This window comes from Mesoplodon bidens (genome assembly GCF_964165515.1).
Source record: "Mesoplodon bidens genome assembly, chromosome: 17".
In the NCBI taxonomy this organism is placed as follows: domain Eukaryota; kingdom Metazoa; phylum Chordata; class Mammalia; order Artiodactyla; family Ziphiidae; genus Mesoplodon; species Mesoplodon bidens.
In genome coordinates, this window is record NC_138174.1 from 49761829 (window position 1) to 49784699 (window position 22871).

A 22871-nucleotide genomic window follows, 5' to 3' on the forward strand; every position below is an offset into this window, starting at 1 on the left:
AAAAAATCATAAAATGTATAAGGTGACAAGAATTCTTGGTCAACTAGTTCAGCTTCCTACCACACGAGCTTATACTCTAATGTAAATACTCTGGTTGAATTTCTTCCATCTTAGTTTCAAGGGCCCCAGTAGAGAATAGAAATCTTCAAACATTAATACTTTTAGATGTTATCATCCAAAACTGTGACAAAGAAAAGTTAACTTCAACATAGCATGTTTCTGGCTCTAGGAAAGCCTATTTTAGGTACTATAGCCACTGGAAACACAAGACTATTTTATTTATTTCTCAAAAGATAGATTTAGGTCATCTAAGAGAACTAATTCAGTTTTTAAATGAGTTATAATAAGGAAAAACAGAAAAAAATTGCAAAGGATTTACTCTGGTAGATTTACAATACAAATATTCAGTTTACAATTTTAGAAATTTAAGTCAACTGAGTAAAGTATTTATGATTTAGATTATAAAAGAAATTCTTAAGGAATTCAATGCCTCCAGTCAATACTGTTCTAAATGCCTGCACTATCATTTATCACTTTTCATGTGGAGTACAAAAATGTTTTTGAATATTAGATTAGAATTTACCATAATTTAAAAAGTAAAAAATTATCAAAGCCTCACCTTCATGGCTTTAATGTAATAATAACATTCCATGGAAAATTCCAATAAAAATTGGAATATGTTATGAGCATGACAGTTGCCTATTTTGTCTGAGAATTCACAGACTATGCATTTCCCCAGAAAAGCAACAGGCTCCATATATACATGGATCTGGTTTGAAAGAGAAGACAATTTTGTCTAGTATTATAAATTATCACTTTGTTATCAATGAAAAAACCAAATAAAACACGAGAATAAAAATTGTACTGAAAGGGAAAAAATTTAAGTCCCACACATTCAAGGAATATTTTCCACAACACGTAATTTGAAAACACTAAAATCAACATGGTTCATAGGCTACATGTTTTAAAAAACAGACAATATGTCAAACACTTGGTGCAAAAGCACCGAACATGGTACCTGTTTTTTTAATCACCACTGTCAGCCATTCTTTTTTAAAAAGTTAAATTTGTTATTAAAATCTAATGTCACTCAGTTGTATTTATGAACCAAATGGTACTTAGAGCCATTACATATGTAAATGCATGCTACACTGAGCCAGATTAATGCAGTCATAATTTCTGAATAATTTATAACACCCTCCCAGGTTACTGAATGTCTTTGGAGAGCTTACTCAAATGGATGCTCAATATCTCATCCAAGCTCACAGATGACAACCAACACTCCAGCCCACTCTGCAGACCACTAAGGGTCCTTCTGTGGCTCAGAGCACATGGTGAATAAGGGACCCAAAAGTGCAGAGGCCAAGTCATCTTATCTCAGTTATAGTATCCACCCAATGTAAAAATGAGTTTCCTACCCAGCCTTTACTTTGGGCTAAGGTAGAATTTATCATGTATCAACTTCCAACTTTAGAGGGGATAGTCATCATAGAAAAAAAGGTTGGCTTACCATCTCTAACCATTCAATTCCCAGTCCTTCAGATAATGAAAGGGGTTAGGGAGTACTGTAGGGCAGCAAGGATGTGTGGAGGAGTGAGATGTGCATACGCACAAAGCTGTGAAATAGTTCAACTCAAAGTTTTACAAGATAAAACTTTTAAGACTTGGATGGCAGAGACAAAACTTGAGCAATTTCCCGTGACTCCTGGAGCTGAGCAGATTTAACAAGGCAAATCAGAAATCTCGGAGTCTTGCCATAGGTCAGTGACTTTGATCTGTCCCAAGATGTTCTCAATTATGTGCTTTTTGTTGCACAATCTAGCAGAATACCACATAGGGTGCAGAAATCTCTGTGACACTTACTTTTGGCCAGTGAGTGACATTCCCAAATCATTTCAGGCTTGAAACAGAGGTAAGTTCTGATGTGTTACCTAGTCTGAGAACACACCCAACACATAAGCAAATGCGACTTCCTGAATGTTTCTGCTTCCCTTACAATTACGGTCTTTGTAATTGTAAAGCTAACTTTACTTTTCTAAACAGGCACCTCCAACAAAAGACCTCAAATCTTTCTCTTCCCCAATTAAAAAAAAAAAAAGAATTGGTGGATTAAAAATACAGGTACCGTGGTTTATGTAGACAGTCAATCGACATATTAGTATACAACTAATATCCAAGCAAAAAGTATGGAGCTAACTCAGCTTTATAACTATGTATTTTTTTCTAACCCAATTTCCCCATAGACAAGGATATAAGAAACTCATTGAAACATGTTGCTTTAGTATATACACCATCTGATGCAAGTTACTGGGGGTAAAGACAGGAACGTTTATAGCATTAGTAAATTAATTAAAAAACCAAGTGATTCGTGTAAAATGTTTATATATGGTATATACAGATTGGATCACATGAGTCTAAGAATAAAACTGTTCCAATTCTTAACATCTGTTATGGACATATAGTAAGATACAGTACAAGATTCATTTTTAAAAAGAAGAAAAAATAGTGCTAATTTAAACACTGAAAACGACTCTTACAAAATCTTTTAAAAACCTACTTCAAGAGAATGATGCTGAAACAAATGAAAAAGGACAGGCTTCTCCGTCATCACAGAATATCCAAAGGAGCCTCACAGCATGAAGGACAAGGATTCATTTCCCTTCACTTACAGTGTAGATACAATATACAGTGGGGATTTATTCCATGTTAGAGTAAAGATATAAGGCAACCAGGTCTCCTTCTGTTTCAGTTGCATTTACGTGGAACATCATTTTATTGCTCAGCTCACTTTTAAGTACTTATTTGCCTTCATTTAAAAATATTCCACTTTACAGCTGTCTACAGATGGCAGCCCTTGGCGATTCTATTCTCTGCAGCTGTCATTCGAAAAGATTCCACCTTAATTTCAAACAACCTGCATCAAAGTGGCATTTTTCAGGTTTGCCCAGAACTCAACATTGGCTGGGCTTGCAGACAGTTAAGGATTTTTAATAAGAGAACTTAAGTCTAAGTAACCTAAATCAATATATTTTGTTCAAGGAAATAGATTTTAAAATCAGGACTTATAATCAACAAGAAAATAAATTTCAAAAACTAAAACCCTACTGGGTAACTCTTTGGTTAGGTTATATAAGTATCAGCAAAACAGTTAGTTCAATAAACTGCCAGGTAAGAGTAGATCTGTGACTCACCTTTACAAAATGCTTTGCATGTTTTCGTGTGCTATTTTGTTAATGTGCATGTACTCAGCGGACGGTACAAACTTCCAACTTTCAAATAATAAATGAGTATGTCCGCTCCTCCCTTCCCACCCCTCCTACCCTCCTTCCTCCCTCCCCACCCCTCCTACCCTCCTTCCTCCCTCCCCACCCCACCCCCCAAGGCTTAAGAGCTAAGGTCCTACTGACAGTCACTGCAATAATACAGGTTTTCTTAACACCCACGACGTGCATTACTACCCAGCTCCGTTTACAGTCACAGCCAGGTGACCTCCCGCAATGCTCGGCGACCTGAGCTCTCATTCTCTCTCCCCCTCTTGCCAATAACGGCTGCCATGTCAAGCAGTTGAACCAAGGGCTTCTGGCGGTGAGCCCAGGAGAAAGGGTGCCTCTTCAGGCAGGAGGGGAACTTTCTACAAGTTTAAACCACAGGAGAAGACCTTTAAATCTGCACGGAAACCAAACGCTCCTTCATTATGCCATCACCATATTCTTCTCCTACTTCTACCTGTAACTTTTCAAAACTTTATTCATTTATAGTCCCTGAACAGCCTCCGCGGGATCCTAATTCCAGCTCTGGAGTCTTCCGTTCAGCCTTCTAAAACTTCACCTTTAAAGAGGGTCAAAAGACTGCGTAATAAATGACCTTTCAAAACTATTCCCAGACACTGCTACCAATTCTCTCTCTTAAACCGCGAGTGAGTCATCAGGGCTTGAGAAGATTTCAAGGAATCTTCTATACACTGGACAGGGTCCAGTTAGGTTCGGAACAATTCAGTCATTCCCAGGTACTAGGTGACTTCGTAGCCACAACTGCCCCACTACATCCAGACTGAAGGACAATCCGGGGGAGGGGTGGTTTGAGGCCGGGGGGCAGAGGAAGCATGGGGTGGAGAGGTACGTCTGGGCGCTCTCTTTTAGTGGGGTCCAGAGAAGACGAAGAAGCCGAGAGGATCTGTGGCTGCAGGTTCTAAAGTGAGGGGTCAGTGGGTCTACCGCAGGTGGGGAACAGGGGAATGGGAGAACGTGGGGTGGGAGGGGAAATCTATAGCCCTCTCCCGGGCAAGAAGGAGAGGGAATGGGCGCGTTGGAGTCGCAAGGGGGTGTGGGGAGTTCACTCCCTGCAGAAGACGTACTCGGTGTAGCTGGTCCAGATCTTGTCCTCGTTCTGGTCGGTGCTGCTGGCGAAGGCGCAGGTGCCCGTGGAACTGCACGCCACCATGTGGAAGCCCGACTCGGACAGCTTGTCGAAAGCCTGCTCCAGGAAGTTGAACTTGAGGTAATAGCGCGAGGTGTAGCGCTCCGGAGGCCGGTCGGGGTCCCGGCTCTCGTTCAGGGTGTCCCCGAACACTTCCTTGGCCAGCGATGTCTTGCCGCACACGGTGATGCGCGCCACTCGCCGGAACTTGGCGTCCGCCTGAGCGTCGCGCCCGATGGTGTAGGAACCGCGGTAGCCGATGGTGATGTAGCCCGAGCGTCGGCTGCCGTCCAACGACTGGGACGGCGTGAGCAGCGGGCCGGGCGCGCCCCCCGACGGGCTGCGGCTAGCCACCTCCAGGGTGGGCGACGGCGCCCCAGCCGAGGCGCCCTCCTGCTGCTCAGGCTCCGCGTAGCCGAGCGGCAGCAGCTCGTCGCCCAGCGAGCCCTCCTTCTGCACCCCGCGCCGCGAGTGCGGCGGCGGCCCGGGTCCGGGCTGCTGGGGCTCCCCGAGGCGGCGCACGAGCTCCGGCAGCTCGAAGTACTCGGCCTCGCGCTGCAGTCGGCTGCGCTCGGGGAAGTAGTCAGGCAGCACGAGCTGCAAGTCCCGCAGGTAATCCAAGATGTAGCGGAAGAGGAAGCCGTCTCGGTCTAGAAAGAAGCGGCCTTTGCTGTCCCGGGCCAGCTCTTGCGGCTGCTGCTGCGTGAACATGCGCCAGAGCAACGAGTCGGGAACCGACACCACCGTGCAGCGCCGGGTCACATACACCTGGCCCCCCACGTTCAGCTCCACGATGTCGGGAAAAAGCGGCGGCTCAGCCGAGGACGACGAGGAGCCGCTGCCGCCGCCACCACCCCCGTTGGGTAGTCCACGAGTGCTGTCCGCCAGAGCCATGGCCAAGAGGTGGCCGGGCTAGGGCAGTGGCCGAGAGACGGGCCGCGCGCCGGAGCCGCCGCCTTTCTCGGACGCTCGCTCAGCCCTGCGCCCCGGCCCGCCGCTGCCGCCGAGAGCCGCGCGGAGCCGAGCGCACGATGCGAGCGCGCCTCTGTGCGCCCCCGCGAGCCCCGCTGCACTCCTCCCGCCTCGCCCGCGCGCTCCAGGAGAGTGCCGGGTGGCGACCGGCGCGCTGCTTAAGTAGAGCCGCCCGCCCGGGCGCCGCGGCGCGCAGAAGGCGGGGGCGGCTGCGGAGCGGCGGAGCCTCGCTCCCAGGGCGGGAGGGGGTGGGGTGGGGCGGGGAATCGATTTGCATCTGAAACGCTGACGCCGCGACCGGCTGCTGGCTCCACCCCGGCTCGCGCGCCGCCGGGACACCCCGACTTCCCTACCCCTCCTCGCCCGGCGCTCTAGCCCCTTCCCGCTCCTGCCCAACTTTCTTCCTCTTCCAAAGCGGACAGAACCTGGGCTTGGCCGCATCGGAAGACGAGCCTTCTTTGGATGGACAGTCACTGCGCCCCCTCTCCTCCTAACTGCAGCCGGAGACTGTGGAAGGAGCACTTGAACTTTCCGGCTCCCCCCACCCGGGGAGTGGAAGGGCCTGGCTGCCCCCGGAGACTAGCCGCTTTAAACACTGTAACTGTGGCGCTTTAAACACGCGGCTCGTCTCGTTGCTGAAAGTTCTAGAGAGAGCCCAAAAAATCTGGAGAGGCGGTGGGGCCGACCCGGCCTGGAGGCAGCTAGATTTTGTTCGCGCGTACGAGTAGCCTCGAAAAAACCCTAGAAACAAAAAGCTAACCTCCGTATCCTGCTGTAGAACGCTCTCCCATCGTTTATTTTCTGGGTAAAAAGGCAAACTCATTAGTTGGGAGACCTCAAAATTGGAGGAAATGGCAAAAGGGGAACTTGGGTGAGTTCAAGGAGTGACTTCGGGGCGTGTTCCCCTCCCGGTGGCGGACGCGACCTTCCCCCATCGCCCCTTTTCTGGCCAAGCTGAAGGGGCGTGTACTGTGAGGCCTAAGGGAAAGCTACGTGTCCGCGGCCTTATCAGCCCCGGGTGAATCGCGCTATGGAACTCGGAGGGGTTGAAGATCAAATATAATTTCGAAAACCTACCTTTCAAATCCTCCCAAAGGTCCAGGCGCACCCGCTCTCCCGCGGGCCTGGGTCACTCTGTTCAGCCCTTTCCGAGTGCCCTCTAGCCTCAGGGTCCTTGTACACCTGAAGGCCCGCTCTAGCTCCCTTCCGGTCCTCTCCCTTCGCACTCGTATTCGCCCTTCACAATGCAGCACCCAGGCCTCCTCCGCCGAGAAAGCTTCCCTGACTTCTCAGGTGGGTGGGGCTTCGGATGGGCCCTTCCACGCGCCCTAACGCCCAGCACATTCTGACATTACACGTCTGTGAGTGATTATCTAATCTCTGACTTTGGTAAATAGTCTCCTGAGCACTGCAGAAAGAGGACGGAAGAGAGGGTAGTGAAGAATGCTTAGCAATCATCAATCAATGGTTATTTGTTGTGCGCCAGCTATTCATTCGGCCGCGCCGGGTAGAAGAATAATGTAAGACGGAATAGGCTCCACAGAGCTTTCAGTGTAGCCCGGTAGGCAAGGGTCAGAAGTCTGAGCTGTTATCAGATTGGTTTGAAGTACAGACTGTCAATCAGTATAAATCAGGCGAGATCTTTGTTCTTGATAATAATGTTTCACCTTTTGTGCAACTACCCGATGAGCGTTACAGTCTCCTCATGGATGTGTGTCGTTTTTACTTTGAAATGTTTATGTCTGCTGAACAGTTATCTCATTCATGTCAGTGTACTGAAGTAAGATCAAGCCCCAGACCAGCTCACTTAACTGCAAGTACAGATTGTGATACTGAATATATCTGACCACTCTTTTTTTGTTCTTTGGTATAAATAATAGCTGACGCAAAAGTTCCAAGTTCCAAAGCTGAATTTCTAGGCGGCTGGGCTACTATTTGTAATATCAGTGTCAAAGCCCTAAAGCAACCAGTCTCTTTTTTGTAAATCCAAGAAAAGCCTTTTTCATATCAATTCCGTACATATTTTTGAATCATTACTTTGTTCATCATATCAACAAATCCTGTCAGTTCTGCCTTCAGAATTCTTCCAGGCTATTAACATGTTTCACCACCTCCCTGCCATCACCCGGGACCAAGCCACCCATCACCTCTTGCATTGGCCTCCTAACTGCTTCCACCTTTGCCTCTTACAGTCTTTTATCACCAGAACAAAAAGAGGGATCCTATTATAACCTAAGTCAGATCATGTCACTGTGTCCAAAGCCCCTCACTGGCTTCCCATCTCACCAAAAGTAAAAACCAAAGTACTTTCATTGCTTACAATACTCTACAAGATTGGAGCTGTCCCACCAGAACCTCTCAGACCCGTCCCCTGCCACTCTCCCAGGAGCTCCATGCTTTAACCACATTACCCCCACCCCCTACTGTTTGCTCAGGGCCTTTGCACTCCCTGCTCCCTGTGCTGAAAGACTCACTTCCCCTCCGCCTCTTATCTTCTTCATCTTGTTCAGGTGTCTCCCTTCTCACCTTCTTCAGGCCTCTGCAGCAAGACCTTCCCTTGATCACCCTATTTAATATAGCACAACGCCACCCAAGCAGCATCCATTTCCCTGCTGTAGTTGTTTACTGTTTGTTTCCCTGCATTAGAATATAAAGTCCAAGAGAGCATAGATTTGGGTTTGCTTGATTCATCACCACATCCCCAGTGCCTAGATCAGAACTGTCATATAATAGACATTGGATAAATATCTGTCTCCCACTTGTTTATTCCACCAATATTTATTAAAGGTCCACCACTATGTTCTAGGCAACATGTTAAAAAAAATAATCTCTGCTTTCTTGGAGCTTCCAGGCTTGTGAGGGAGACAGATAATAAATATATAGATGAGTAAATCTACTTCAGGTAGAGATAAATGCCATGAAGAAAATAAGATTATGAAATGAGATAGAGGGACTGAGTACAGGGATACAAGTTTATATAGACTGCCTGGGAGCCTCCCCACAAAAGTGGCATTTGAGCTGAATAATAAGCAAGAAAGCCATGAGAAGTTCTGGAGGAAAAACATTCCAGGCAGAGGGCAAAGCAAATGAAAGGAGTTTGGGTTAGGAATGATTTTGGTACATCTAAAAGTAGAAGTTTGTCTATTGTATCACCTGCTTGTATCTCCAGAGTGCCTTTGAATAGATCAGCACAAGCTCAAATGTGAGCCATACCGCAGGCCTAGACACTACCTTCATTCTCCATCACTTACCATATTTATCACCCATAGGCTGGTCTACTGCAGGAAGCCATCAGGATTTCCTTACAGAAGTCTCAGTTCTGCATGAGAGGAATAATAATGAATGAAACAGGTGATGTGAGACTGAAGGAATAATTTTCTGGCTACTTTTGTATGTTCTATTTCCTGCCTACTAGTTGGTGTCATGAAATTCAAGAGGAAATAAAATAGGGAACTTCAATGCTGGGACTTAAAGGCCTGAGTGTTTATAGAGGAAGGGAGGGGCCTGAGTGTTTATAGAGGAAGGGAGGGGCCATAACTCTTTAGCTTCTTCAATAGGTTAAATATGCTTAATTGTCAGAGGATAAGGGAGGATTTGGGAAGCCACTAGCTCTGTGTCTCATCTCAATCCAGCTTCTAGTGATGGATACGTTGATGGTCATTGTTTCAAGTGACTGTGTACTTTCCTACATAACAGACAGCTGTCCTTCTATCCTAAACTGTAGGTTATTGGAAACATCTCTGGACCTACATTCTCATCTGATTTGTATCTCTTCCCCCACCTATTGCCTTCCAATCAGCTTCCCACCCTGCCTCCACTGCACGTAGTAAATATTCTGAACACCAAAGATTTAAGAAAGGAATGAGGAAGATTACGAGAAATATAAAGTTAAAAGGGGAGGAAGAACTGGGGTGAAATGAAGTGAGTGCCTCTGAGGATTGAATAAATGTAATATATGTGAAAATGGTCCGTAAGCTGTAAAACACCATTCAAGTGTCAGAATCAGTATTTTCTACTGTCTATCATGCTTGACAAGTCTACTCAGTAAATACTGAATGAATAAATGAATGGCAGAAACGTTAAAATGAATGCTGTGGGGAAAGGGGAGAAGAGGCAGAATCAGAAATTGTCCCAAACAAGTGTTTAGCTCATTCATCATCCTCCCAATATGTGTGAATCTTATCTGTATGCAGGCTTTAGAAATCATCGACTTTTTGCATTCAGGGAGAAAAAAGAATTAGATACAGAGAGATTAAATAACATTAAGCTTAAATGAACCAGGGGATAAAACGATCCTAATGAAGATCTGGTAAAAGATATGTCAATAACTAATCTTTAAAAAAGAGAGTGAAAACGTTATGTGAGGGACATTGCCGAAATATTAGGTCTAGAAAGTAAATTCCAACATCACTATTATATGATTTTTATACCTAAGAGAACCAGAGAAACAAAAATTAATAATGTTGGAAATTTTTAAATTTTTATTTCCATATCCTTATAAACAGTATCTGAAGCTTTTCCAGGAAACAGGTAATAATATGATAGCTAGCATTTATATAGCACTTACTATGTGCCAGCCCAGTTAATAGAACTATACGAGTATTAGCACATTTAATCCTCACAATAACTCCATGGGGTTGGTACTGTTATTACCTGATTTTTAGAAGATCATGAGAGCAAATAAGTGGTGGAGCTGGGATTTGAACCCAGGCGGTCTAACTTTAAAATTTGTGCTTTTAAATACTGTGTGTGTGTATGTAACTATGTATATAAAAACACTTCTATGAATGCTTTATATGTAGGAAAGAAATAGGTTCTATGATTTTCCCCACTTTACAGATGATGAGCCCAAGGCAAAGAGAGGTTAGGTAATGTGACCAAGATAATGCAGCCATTTAGCCCTGCTAAGCACAAGAATGGTGTTCTAACGTCCATGGACTTATGCTCTACAGGATTGGTAACCAGAAACTCAAAGTAGCTACTGTGGAAGAATTAGGATCAGGAAGGAGTTAAATCCTTGGCTCTCATTTCTCCTTCTATCGATGGCACAATCCTGCCTCAAGTAAGAATCTCCAAGGACATATTGAGCCCACAGACAGAATGGACACATTGTTGTCCTACGCTCCACCTGAGTCCTACACACAATAAATATATGATTTTACTTCTGGCTCTCTAAAGTACCATTATGGTTTACAAAGCACCAGGTTTGTAGTATGTTTACTCAGTTTTATTCTGATCTCATTTACTGTGGACTAGGATAAAGTGAGTCCATGGAAACTGTTGAGACCTAGGTTCTAGTATTCAAAAGCAAGTAGTATCTACTGGTCTTCTGGAGCTTGTAAAATGGAACATATGTATTCTACTGTGGCGTTAGATGTCACACTGAGCACAAAAATAACTGGCCCTCATGCACATGGGTGATTCTGGAACTTCTGACAGAGGCTAATTATTAACATCACTGATGTTTCATGTGAATCTGAGGGTTTTGGTTTCAAATTGTGATATTAAACGTAGAGGTTAATTATAAATGAGTTATCACATTGTATTCTAGTGCTTCACTGTTTTGAGGGCTTTCATATTGTCAGGTTCACTTGATGATCACAGTTTTGGAGGACATTGTTCAACAGTGTCACAAATGAAGACAGAATCTCAGAAAGGTTAGCGACTGACATTGCCTCTCAGGTAGCACCAGAATGCAAATGGTGCCTTTCAGGTAGCTGGGATGCAGTGCTGGGATGCAAATGGATGCTTCCTGACTCCTCATTCAGTGCTCTTCAAACTCCTTAGCAGCCCTATCAAATCTGCTCCATTAATACCCCCAATGAGGGCTGGCACTCAAAATAACCACCTTGGGGACTATAGGCTTATTTGAGAGATGTCAGAATCACCCACCACTTTTTGCATATCTGTTTAGGAATTTTCTTCAGGGCTAGTTTACACAAGAACATTATTTCATTAGTTTACACCTATGCCAAATTTGGGGTTGATCACTTTTTACGAGGCTGTAATACAAGGCACCACACTGCAGGACACACCCACATGCCTGAGAATAATTAGGACAAAGCCAGTTTTCATGAGTGTGAAACTAAAGTACTGATTATCAGATAATCAGTAAAGACTATCACCTTTTGACACTGGGTTTTAAAGATCTCATCCCTGGAATTCCGTAATCAGCTGAATGGCATTGAGTTTAGGTTACTCAGAAAGAAACAAGGCTCATTCAACTTCAAAGATTTTAATATGTGGTTCCAGAAAGTCTGCAGATTTCACTGTGTGTACGTATGTAACTATGTATATAAACATTTTCACATAATGGGCAACTACTTATGTAATTGTAAGAGCATTTGTTTGATATAATTAAGGGGGGAAAAACACCTTTCCCCAGTTTGCTTTCCAGAAATATGCATAATATTTCACAGTAGGGAAATGGCCTCAAACTATGCTAAACTTTAAATTTATATTACATAATAGGATTTGTTTTTAGAAAATAGGTTTCTTTTCCTACAGTAAAGTATAGATGAGAAAATCATACACATTGGAGTTGGATGAACCTACGTTCTTCTTCTGGCCTAGTTACTTAAAATCTAAGATACTGGGTGAAGTTATTTAAATATTCTGAACTTTAGATCTTTATCTTATAATGGAGCAAAAGCACCTGTTTCATCAGACTCTTGTGAAGTTAAATGAGATGATATAAAGCATTTCATTTCACACTGTCCAGCACATAACAGACACATCATAAACATAAGTTTCTGCCTCTACCCTCCCACTCCCCTGTTTACATTGACTTCTATAACCCAAACAGTTTCTTGTTGAGTGTGCTTTCCTTGCTCTCCTCCTAGCTTTATTTCTTTTTCTTGGATGACATCTCTTCAGCAGTATCTATAGTGGACCAGGGTTAATAGCATTTCATCTGCAGTTCCTCATTCTTCCCAGGAGTCAGTCATTTCTCACAAATTTGCTCTTTGGTTGGAAGATGTAATCAAAATCTAGATAGCTTGGGACTCTCCACTTCAGAGCTTATTTCTCATCCTAGTCTTTGCATCTCAAGTGACAGTTACTAATATAGCTTAGTTTTATCTCTAACTAAAAACTCAGCCTGCCATCGGCAACACCTGGGAGAGAAAGTCTAGGTAGAAATGGGCAGAGGTGTTGTAAGGAGGGGCCTAAAAAACTCCAGATGTCCTCAGAATCCTAAGAGAGTGACTTCCTCCAGGAACTGATGAAGATCCAAGACTAAAGAGGGCAGAGCAGCAAGAATGCCATCCCAAAGGGCAACTGTGGTGTTTCCCCATATCTCCCAGGCTGTGATGAGGCACAAGAGGAAGACACAAATGCAGACTGCATCACTGTAGCAGATATTACTGGAAGAAATATCAACAGTGAAGGGGATGTTTAGCTCCTCCTTACGTTGTATTCAACATCCCTTCAAGTATTTATGAAGTGGCTGCTATGTGCCTGATCTTCCTGGAAGTCATGGATGGTCCATGATTTATGAGAAAGTATGAAATATCAAAGTGAGTGGCCAGTAATGGCAGGGGTTCCACATGTCACATATGAAGATCATAGGGAGGGAAGTTACCTTCCTTGTCAGTCAGTATTCTCTAAAGAAACAGAACCAATAGGATAGAAGTCTGTATATACATTTGTATCTATATCTATTAAATGATAGATATACAGAGAGAGAGGTTCATTGATTTTAAAGAATTGTTTCACATAATTGTGGAGGCTGGTAAGTCTGATGTCTGTAGGGCAAACCAGTTGGCTGCAAATTCAGGCAAGAGTTGAAGTTGCAGTCTTAAGTCTAAAATCTGTAGGGCAGGCAGGGAAGATGGAAGCTCAGGCAGGATTTCTATGCTACATTGGCATGGAATTCCTTCTTCTCTGAGCAACATCAGTTTTTTGTTCTTATGGCCTTCAGTTGACTGGATGAGGCCCACCTGCATTATCAAGGATAATCTACTTAAAGCTAACTAATTGTAAGTATTAATCGTGTCTGCAAAATACCATTGCAGCAACATCTAGACTAGTGTTTGACCAGACAGCTGGGCATCACAGTCTAGCTAAGCTGACACATAAAATTAACCATCATAATTTCCAAGCAGTGTTTTTTTTTTTTTTTTTTTTTGCGGTACGCAGGCCTCTCACTGTTGTGGCCTCTCCCATTGCGGAGTACAGGCTCCGGACGCGCAGGCCCAGCGGCCATGGCTCACGGGCCCAGCCGCTCCGCGGCATGTGGGATCTTCCCGGACCAGGGCACGAACCCACGTCCCCTGCATCGGCAGACGGACTCTCAACCACTGCGCCACCAGGGAAGCCCCCAAGCAGTGTTTTATTGGAAGTGAAACTGAGCTTCTTTTGAGGAAAGATGCCTATTCATCAGCAAGAAGCCACAGCTTCATAAGTTATAAAAAACTGATACTATACTCGTGTTTAGTGTAAGAGCATCTGTGGTTTAGTCTTCTTAGTCCCCCTGTACTTATGATTAAGTTTCAGACAGACTTGTGGAGTCCAAGCTGTTTTTAACAGAGGAGCTATAGCAGTTCCACTCTCAGCTTTATTAGTTTGGGAGTTGAGGAGACCCTCTACTGTATTTATAGTACCATGAGTAGAGAGAAACTAGGTGTTTTGGATACATTGTATAAGGTACATAAATGCTCAATCATTGATGGAGATATTCTCTATTATTTATTAATCTATTATGTATCATTTATTATGACTCTATTCAAAAAGCATGAAGCGATCACAGAGGAAGGAAGCATTTTGTAACTAAACTGACAATGCCCGAATTCCCTCCAAAAATCACTTTTCCCACCCCTTACAGATCTTTCTATGTCTTCCATCTATATGAACAGCGTGTCTAAGGGTTGACCTTTCCTACTCATGAATAAGACGATCAAATGTTCTGCTTTCCAAGAAGAGAGAAAAGATGGTTCCCAGAAAATAGAGACTAGAAAGCTTAACATTCATCCTCATAAAAATTCCATAATGGATGATTAAATAGACTGTTTTTGACCTTTTGAGAGAGAGGGAGAGAGAGAGAGAATTGCCTTCTGGAGACAATATGAGCTCACCCTGAGTAAGTCAGGTCAAACAAAATAGTTTCCCTTCTTGGACAGCATTGTTAATCTCATGAACTGTGGTAATACTCTAGACACAGTATATTATATTTTTGCAAGGATTTCACAGCTCATTCATGATATCTTTTTGGACAATGAGAAATGTAAGCTGGATAATAGTTTCAATTAGATGGACACATTGTTGATAAGACAGGTCTATTCAAAGATTGTTGATGAATGGAACAATGTCAAACTGAAGAGAAAAGCTAGAAATAAGATTTTGTTTTAGCCCTTTTCTACTGAACTTTTAATTTATCAACAACTAAGTCAATCAAAACTAAATGAATCAAAATTAAAAATTAAGTGCATATGTGGGAATCATGCTAAAAAGTATTTATAGATGACATGGATCTTGGTGGGCTAACCAATCCAACAAATAGGGAACTGACGTTCAAAATCATTCACATGGGTTTCAGTAACAGAGAAACAAACAAGAGAGGATATAATAAGGATAAATGTAAAGTTATGCAGCTGATTAAGATATAGCTTAGCAGAACTTCATGTGAAAAATTATCTGGGACTCTGCATCAGCTGCTGCAAGTTCAAGAAGCCAATAAGATGGCATGGCTGTAACACACACATGCACACACACCCAAATAAAATAGCTTTTAAAAGTTGGAAAGGACCTTAGAAATTATTCAAGTCAAATCTCCCATGTTGCAGAGAAAAGCTGAGCATGCAATAATAAAAACACAATAACTGATAGTAAAACTACATCTGGTATTTATGTATGTTTTATTGTAGACATTGTACTCTTTAAAGTTACTTTATTGTGTTCTTGATTTGCATGTCTCTAATGATTAGTGATGTTGAGCACCTTTTCATATATTTCTTTTTCATCTGGATGTCTTCTTTGTAGAAATATCTATTCAATTCCTTTGCCCATTTTTTAGTTGGGTTACTTGTTTTTTTGCTCTTGAGGTAAAGGAGTTCCTCATATATTTTGGATATTAACCTCTTATCAGATATATGGTTTGCAAATATGTTCTCCATTTCTGTTGGTTGCCTTTTCATTTTGTTGACTTTTTCCTTTGCTGTGCAGTAGTTTTTTACTTTGATGTAGTCCCATTTGTCTATTTTTGCTTTTATTACCTAAATAAATTGCCTAAATCTATTCATCAACAGATAAATAGATTAAGAAAAGGTGGTATATATACATACAATGGAATATTATTCAGCCTTTAAAAAAGAAGGAAATCATGCCATTTGGGGGACAACATGGATTAGTCCGGAGGACACTAGGCTAAGTGAAAGAAGCCAGACACAGAAGGACAAATACTACATAATATCACTTACATAAGGAATCTAAAATAGTCAAATTCATAGAAGCAGAGAGCAGAATGTGGTTGCCAGGGACTGGGAGAAGAGAGGAACAGGGAGGTATTAGTCAAATGACACAATATTTCGGTTGATAAAGTGATGAGATGATGAATATGTCCTAGAGAACTACAGCAAATCATAGAGCCTATAGTTCACAACACTGTACCGTATACTTAAAATTTTGCTACAACGGTAGGTCTTATGTTAAGTGTTCTTACTGCAAATGATAATAACAATAAGTAAAGAAAAAGAGTTACTTTAATAGGCTCGAATGTATTTTCATAGAGTGTAAGCAAGGTTGTGAGGAACCTAAAAACCATATAACAGATATAAAATGTCAAGGGTTTTTTTGTGGGTTTTTTTAGCCTAGAATATAGTAGAATAGCATAGAAGGGAGTACTATTAGAGGCAGCATGGCAGCTGTATTCTTTACAAAATGAAAGGGCAAAACTAGAGCCTACAGATAGAAGTTTTTAAAAGGAAAAGTTCAGGTTTAGCTTAAGGAAAGCTTTTTGAACAATTAGTGCCACCCATTGATGGGAAAGGCCACTTCAACAAGAGCTGGTTTCCCATTCCTACTGTAGATCTAAGCTATAGACCCACCAAAGACAGGCAACAGAGAAGAGATTCATGATTTGAGTTAAGAAGCTGTACTAAGTGATCTCTACTTCCTTTCTATTTCTAAGCTTCTACAATTTCAGAGCACAGCAGGTGCTGTTTCTTTCTAAACTTGTCTCCCATTTTCAGGGACCTATACTTTCTATTCAGTTTTTCTTTACACTTAAAATTTTCTAAGAAATAAATTCTAGGGCTCACTTCAGCAGCACATATACTAAAAATTAGAACAATACAGACAATATTAGCATGGCCCCTGAACAAAGATGACACGCAAGTTCGTGAAGCATTCCATGTCTGAGGGGGATTAGCACATACAGATTACTATATATAAAACAGATAAACAACAAGGTCCTGTTGTATAACACAGGGAACTATATTCAATATCCTGTAATAAACCATAATGGAAAAGAATATGAAAAAGAATATATGTGTGTGTATGTGTGTATCTGAATCACTTTGCTGTCCACCAGAAACTAACACAACACTGTAAATCAACTACACTTCAGTTTTAAAAAATGCATTCCCTTTACACCAGCAATTTCACTTCCAGAAACCCAACTTGAAGAAATATTGGCCCATGTGCAAAAGATATACATACAATGATAGTTGTTGTAGCTTGGTTTGTAATAGCAAAACCACAAGGGGTTGGGAATTCATAAATGTACATCAATAGGAGAATGGCTAAATAAATTACGGAACAACAGAAAAAAAAGAAATAAAGTCTATTAATTTTTTAAAATGAAGCAGTCAAAAGTTCATCAGCCCTCTGATAATTTACCCTTGGTCCATGCCCCAAAAGGGTCTACCACCCTGCATTCATAATTGTTTACAAATATCTCATCCATAGAGATACTAAAAATAGAAAGAAACAGCTTTCATTTATCTCAGGAATAGTTCCAATGAGTGACATTGTCATAATCTGGAATTTTAACTTAACCTTACCCAATTTAATATAAAACCAGGTGTCCTTAATATAGATCCCAAGGACAGTGGGATAGTTTTTCCACGGTTAAGAATTTTATACATATTTGGATTATCTGATCCCTTTTCCTGAAACAATCTTCATCACCCTTCTGACTCTTCTAGCCATCTAACTAGAAGTTACACTGACCCATCCTGTGCCACCTAAGTATTCAAGGATGCTGTTTTGGGCAGTGGAAGTAGCTGTTGAGTGCCTATAGCGCATAAAGCACTGTGTTGAGTTCTGGGTCTACAGCTCTGTCTAAGGCAGGCAGAATTCATGTCCTCAGCAGAGAATTCAGACAGAGAACAAACTAATTTTACAATACATAAACAACTCTATGTTTATTACATTCATAACGTGCACTCAACAAATATTGGTTAAATGAATGAATGAACTCAACTGATGAAGAAAATAACTTGGACTTAATTAAAATTTTTCTTTATACCACCTAGAAAGAGTTTACTAAGAAAAAAAGAAATCGAATAACATATGCATATTCAACCTCCTTAAAACTGAACATCTTTTAAAAACACTGGAATAACCAACCACTTACTTGATAAGTTTCAAATAAGCTGTATTTTTTATTTAATATTTTTCCTGAGTTATTCAGTGATTTTAACCAACCAAATGATTATCCCTGAATGCTTTGTCAGAGCACCTTAGGAAAGCTAAATATATACTAATATGTGTTAGGTATTTAAATATTCTGATCAAACCTTCAGATATTCAATCCGAGAAGTAGTGAGTAACTCTTTTTTATTTTTTCTGCCCTATCAGCAGGTTAAGGCAATAACAATGCACCCTGTACAGCAACATCAAAAGGCATATGTTTTCTTCCTCCAGCTACTCAGGTGAAGCTAAGAGTTGGATTTACCCAGGGAGAGAGTTGAAGGTGTAGTCAAGGGAGTGATTAAAATGATGGAATGAATCCAACCCGTGCAAGGAGGAAAATGAGGCCACGAGTACGGCCTGCTGAAAATAGCACTAAAAGACATGGGATTACGCTTCAATATTCTTTTCTCCTCAAAGGAGGAGTTCAGGGAGCCAACAGAGCATATAATGGGGTTTCCAACCAAGAGGGGATAAAGGGAAGATGGTTCCCCACCTCTCGCCTTTGCAGTCTCTCAGTATCTCTTTAGCCTCCTTTTTTCACATCACGTGTCTGAAGCCCGCAGCTCCGAGTCCACCTTGAGAGCAGAGCCTTTCCAGCTTCTCCTGGATTCATCAATATTTCCTTCACTTAAATTCTCTTTTGGCCTTCAAAAATAACCTTTGTTGGTGACTTGCACTCTTGCTTGTATGAAAGAGGTTGAATTGCTAGATTTGATCATTATGTTGTTTCTCTTTATTTCTGCCTGGCTGAAAACTAATGTCCTATTTCCAAGGTTAGAACAAAAAAGCATGTGTTGGGCTTCTCTGGTGGTGCAGTGGTTGAGAGTCCGCCTGCCGATGCAGGGGACACGGGTTCGTGCCCCGGTCCGGGAAGATCTCACATGCCGCGGAGCGGCTGGGCCCGTGAGCCATGGCCGCTGAGCCTGCGCGTCCGGAGCCTGTGCTCCGCAACGGGAGAGGCCACAACAGTGAGAGGCCCACGTACCGCAAAAAAAAAAAAAAAAAAAAAAAAAGCAGGTGTTTATTCCTATGATCAAAATAGGTTCTTAACGGGGAAGCTAGATGCGACAGATTTGAGTAAAACAAAAACCAGTGCCGGTTTTATTCCCGGCTTACCCTTGATCCCATTACAGTCCACGGGAGTAGATCTCACCACTCCTGACCTTGGCACGTGCTGGTGGTGGCGGCGAGGAAGGCAGACAACACCTGGCAACTCAGCTGTCCCAGAGGTGCCGTCCAACACTTTCACATCAATCTCTTTGGCCAAAACTTAGTCATGTGGCCTCATCCAGGGCAGTGACATAACAAGGGTGGGCAGGTGGGAGCAATCTACCTGGAGGACTGTCAGGCAATGGGACAGCAGGCCACCAGCAGGGCCGGCAACACATCTGTCCAGTCAGTGAAACGTTTTCATCCACTTAGTCTCAAGACGTGTTAGAGTCACCAAAAGACCCTTATATTCATATTTTGTTGTTATGCCCAAATAAAAGATGATCTCGTGAGCTGTCACTGTGCCACTTTTCTGTTTACAAATCTGACTCTCCTTCTCCTCCTTACCAGCCCCACTTCACCCTAAACTTTAAGCCTCCACAGAATAGAGGCCATTTTACTTCATTTTTGTACCTGAAATATATGAGCTCGCCCACTAAAAGTTTGTTCAATGAATAAATGAATGAATGAGACAGTGAATGAACAACTAAACCAGATGGATGAATCTGAGGGAAGAAGTGAATGAATATGTTCCAAGTGTCTAATTTGCCGGGTTGGCTCGTTCTAATTTTTAGATCACAGTGTATTTAGCTTCTAATTATGTCCTGCCTCATACTTTTTTATCCATTGGGGAGAGAAAATTTAAAAATTTCAGTATTTAGAATTGGTGAATTTAAAATCAGATGCCTTGGTAAAATGTATGACTCTTTTCTCGAAAGGGCCTGGTAGACATAAATATGAGGGTGGTATATGTCCTCTTCGTCTTCAAAAATGTTCACTGTGCATTCACAGGCAGAGGGTGGGAGAAATGCTTCCAAGAAAGTCAAACAAAAAGTTATCTTCTACCTCAAAATAGTTAGCAGGACACTATAAACAGATGCCATACATTTCCCTCTTTCATGGATGTACAGTAAGTATATCAATAATAATACCTTTGGTTGATTAATAATACATAATTCATAGCTCAGAATTTTCTATTTTTAATCATCTCACATGTAAAATTGTTTAGATACTACAATATATCACCTTTTCAGGGAGAAATCATGGGTAAGTCAACTATCTTTTTAACCCTGTAGCTTCCTTCCATTAAGAAGAATTAACAGCAACTAGAGGTATTGATAGTCTTTAGTTTTCTGACACCTGGTGTGGGATGATACTACAGAAAGCAGAAATAAACTTCACCGTCTATGGTGCTGAGTGCTCAAACGGTTATGACGGATAAGTAAGTATTCGAGGTAAAGCTGTATCTTGGGTTTAAACAGTAGCCAGGAGATAGAGAAGTTTGTTGCTTTTGCATGCACAACATTCTTTTGAGACTAGATTCATATGTGATGGAGGAAGAGTAGCACCTAGTGGTAAAAAGTATCAGCTGCACCCACCGGGGAGCTGACTGCAAGTCTTCCAGAAGTATTTCAGCCACATTTTTAAAAAATACATTTCAGGCATCTTAAATGCTGGTATCTTTAATTCCCAAGATGGTGTTTGTCATGTATGTCAGTTACAGATTTGAGTCAACTTAATGTGTTTGAATATTTTCAAATAAATTGTATAGATGATCAATATATCCAAGAATTTAGAAAAAGACCCTAAACTTTTCACAGATACCCAAAGCATGTATAGTAAAATGTACAGGTTAAAATAGTATATTTCTTAGATGATCTGAAAATTTATTTAATTATTACTTATGTAAGTCTACTAACATATTTGAGCGAAAGAGTGCTGCTTCCTTAAGCAAGAAGTTGTATTTCACTGAGATTATTTCGAGAACTTGGAGGTACCTGTAAATAGCTACTCTGAAATTCTCTTTTCTTCCAGTGATGGATATCATAAACATAATACAGTATTTCACACACTTTGGACACACAATAAATTAATAATTGAACACTTAAAAACTTATATAGTGGAAACTAGTTTTAATTATATAGCTTATAGTTTGGTTGACGATGATAGTGGTAAGGAGAAATAATTGGAAAAATTATGAATAAGCATTTGTGCATACTTCAATTCCTAAATTAAATGGAAATTCAACTAAAATTTTATTCCTTTGGTGGAAGTGTAATCATATGAATGTGTCATCTGTCCCTGAGACCCTGACATAAAAAGAAAAAATTGTGAAATTCAAATCACACCTATTTTTTTTAAGATGCTCACTCTGTATCTTTTCTTTTTTAAATTAATTAATTAATTTTTATTTTTGGCCGTGTTGGGTCTTCCTTGCTCTCACAGGCTTTCTCTAGTTGCGGCGAAGGGGGGCTACTCTTTGCTGCGGTGTGTGGGCGTCTCATTGTGCTGGCTTCTCTTGTTGTGCAGCATGTGGGCTTCAGTAGTTGCAACACACAGGCTCAGTAGTTGTGGCACATGGGCTTAGCTGCTCCACAGCACATGGGATCTTGCCGGACCAGGGCTCGAACCTGTGTCCCCTGCACTGGCAGGCAGATTCGTAACCACTGCGCCACTAGGGAAGTCTCACCTATTTTGTTTTTATTCCCCAAGCTCCTTTTTCTAGTAGCAGACATCACACAGGCGTGCACACACACACACAGGCCAGGCCAATCATCATATCCCACCCTTGGCCTTTGGGAGTTATTCCAAGATTGTCCAATCAAAGTGCAGCTTCCAGAAGTGATGTCTTGAACCAGAGCTGGCAGAGAAGTCCACTCCTTCCCTTTTAATGGGCAGCTGTAAGAGGTGATGCTCCAGCCATAAGAAACTTAGCACAGCAGAGAATGAAGTCAAATAGAGAGGAGAGGAGAGGAGAAAGACCCCTTAGGACAGGAGTCTCTTGTTGTGGTTGCTGATGTCCGTGGCTTCTCTTTCCTGTTCCTGCTTCTCTCCCCCAGCTTCTCTTCCCATAAATCTCTTTGAGACAAAATTTGAGATAAGTTTCTGCAACCTAAAGAGAACTGACTTATACTGCATTTTAAAAATAATGCATAGGGCTTCCCTGGTGGCGCAGTGGTTGAGAGTCCACCCGCTGATGCAGGGGACATGGGATCGTGCCCCGGTCTGGGAAGATCCCACATGCCATGGAGCGGCTAGGCCTGTGAGCCATGGATGCTGAGCCTGCGTGTCCAGAGCCTGTGCTCCGCAACGGGAGAGACCACAGCAGTGACAGGCCCGTGTACCGCAAAAAAATAAAAAAATAAAAAAATAAAATAAGGCATAACTATGGAAAAGAGTATAGAGGTTCATTTAAAAACTAAAAATAGAGCTACCATATGGTCCAGCAATCCCACTCCTGGGCATTTATCCAGAAAAGACTAAAACTCTAATTCAAAACGATACATGCACCCCAGTGTTCATTGTAGCACTATTTACAACAGCCAGGACATGGAAGCAAAATAAACAAAATCTCAAATAAACAACCTAACCTTACATCTAAAGCAATTAGAGAAAGAAGAAAGAAAAAAAACCCCAAAGTTATCAGAAGGAAAGAAAACATAAAGATCAGATCAGAAAGAAATGAAAAAGAAATGAAGGAAATGATAGCAAAGATCAATAAAACTAAAAGCTGGTTCTTTGAGAAGAGAAACAAAATTGATAAACCATTAGCCAGACTCATCAAGAAAAAGAGGGAGAGGACTCAAATCAATAAAACTAGAAATGAAAAAGGAGATGTTACAACAGACACCGCAGAAATA

At 41.8% G+C, this 22871-nt stretch overlaps 1 protein-coding gene across 1 annotated transcript; it reads right to left on the reverse strand.

Annotated features, from left to right (window-relative positions):
* Positions 1-3382: 3382 nt before the first annotated feature.
* Positions 3383-5468, reverse strand: KCTD12 (potassium channel tetramerization domain containing 12). Its single transcript, XM_081214836.1, has one exon. It carries the CDS (start codon positions 5308-5310, stop codon positions 4333-4335), a length of 978 nt encoding a protein of 325 aa, XP_081070962.1. The 5' UTR covers positions 5311-5468; the 3' UTR covers positions 3383-4332.
* Between the last annotated feature and the right edge of the window lie 17403 nt (positions 5469-22871).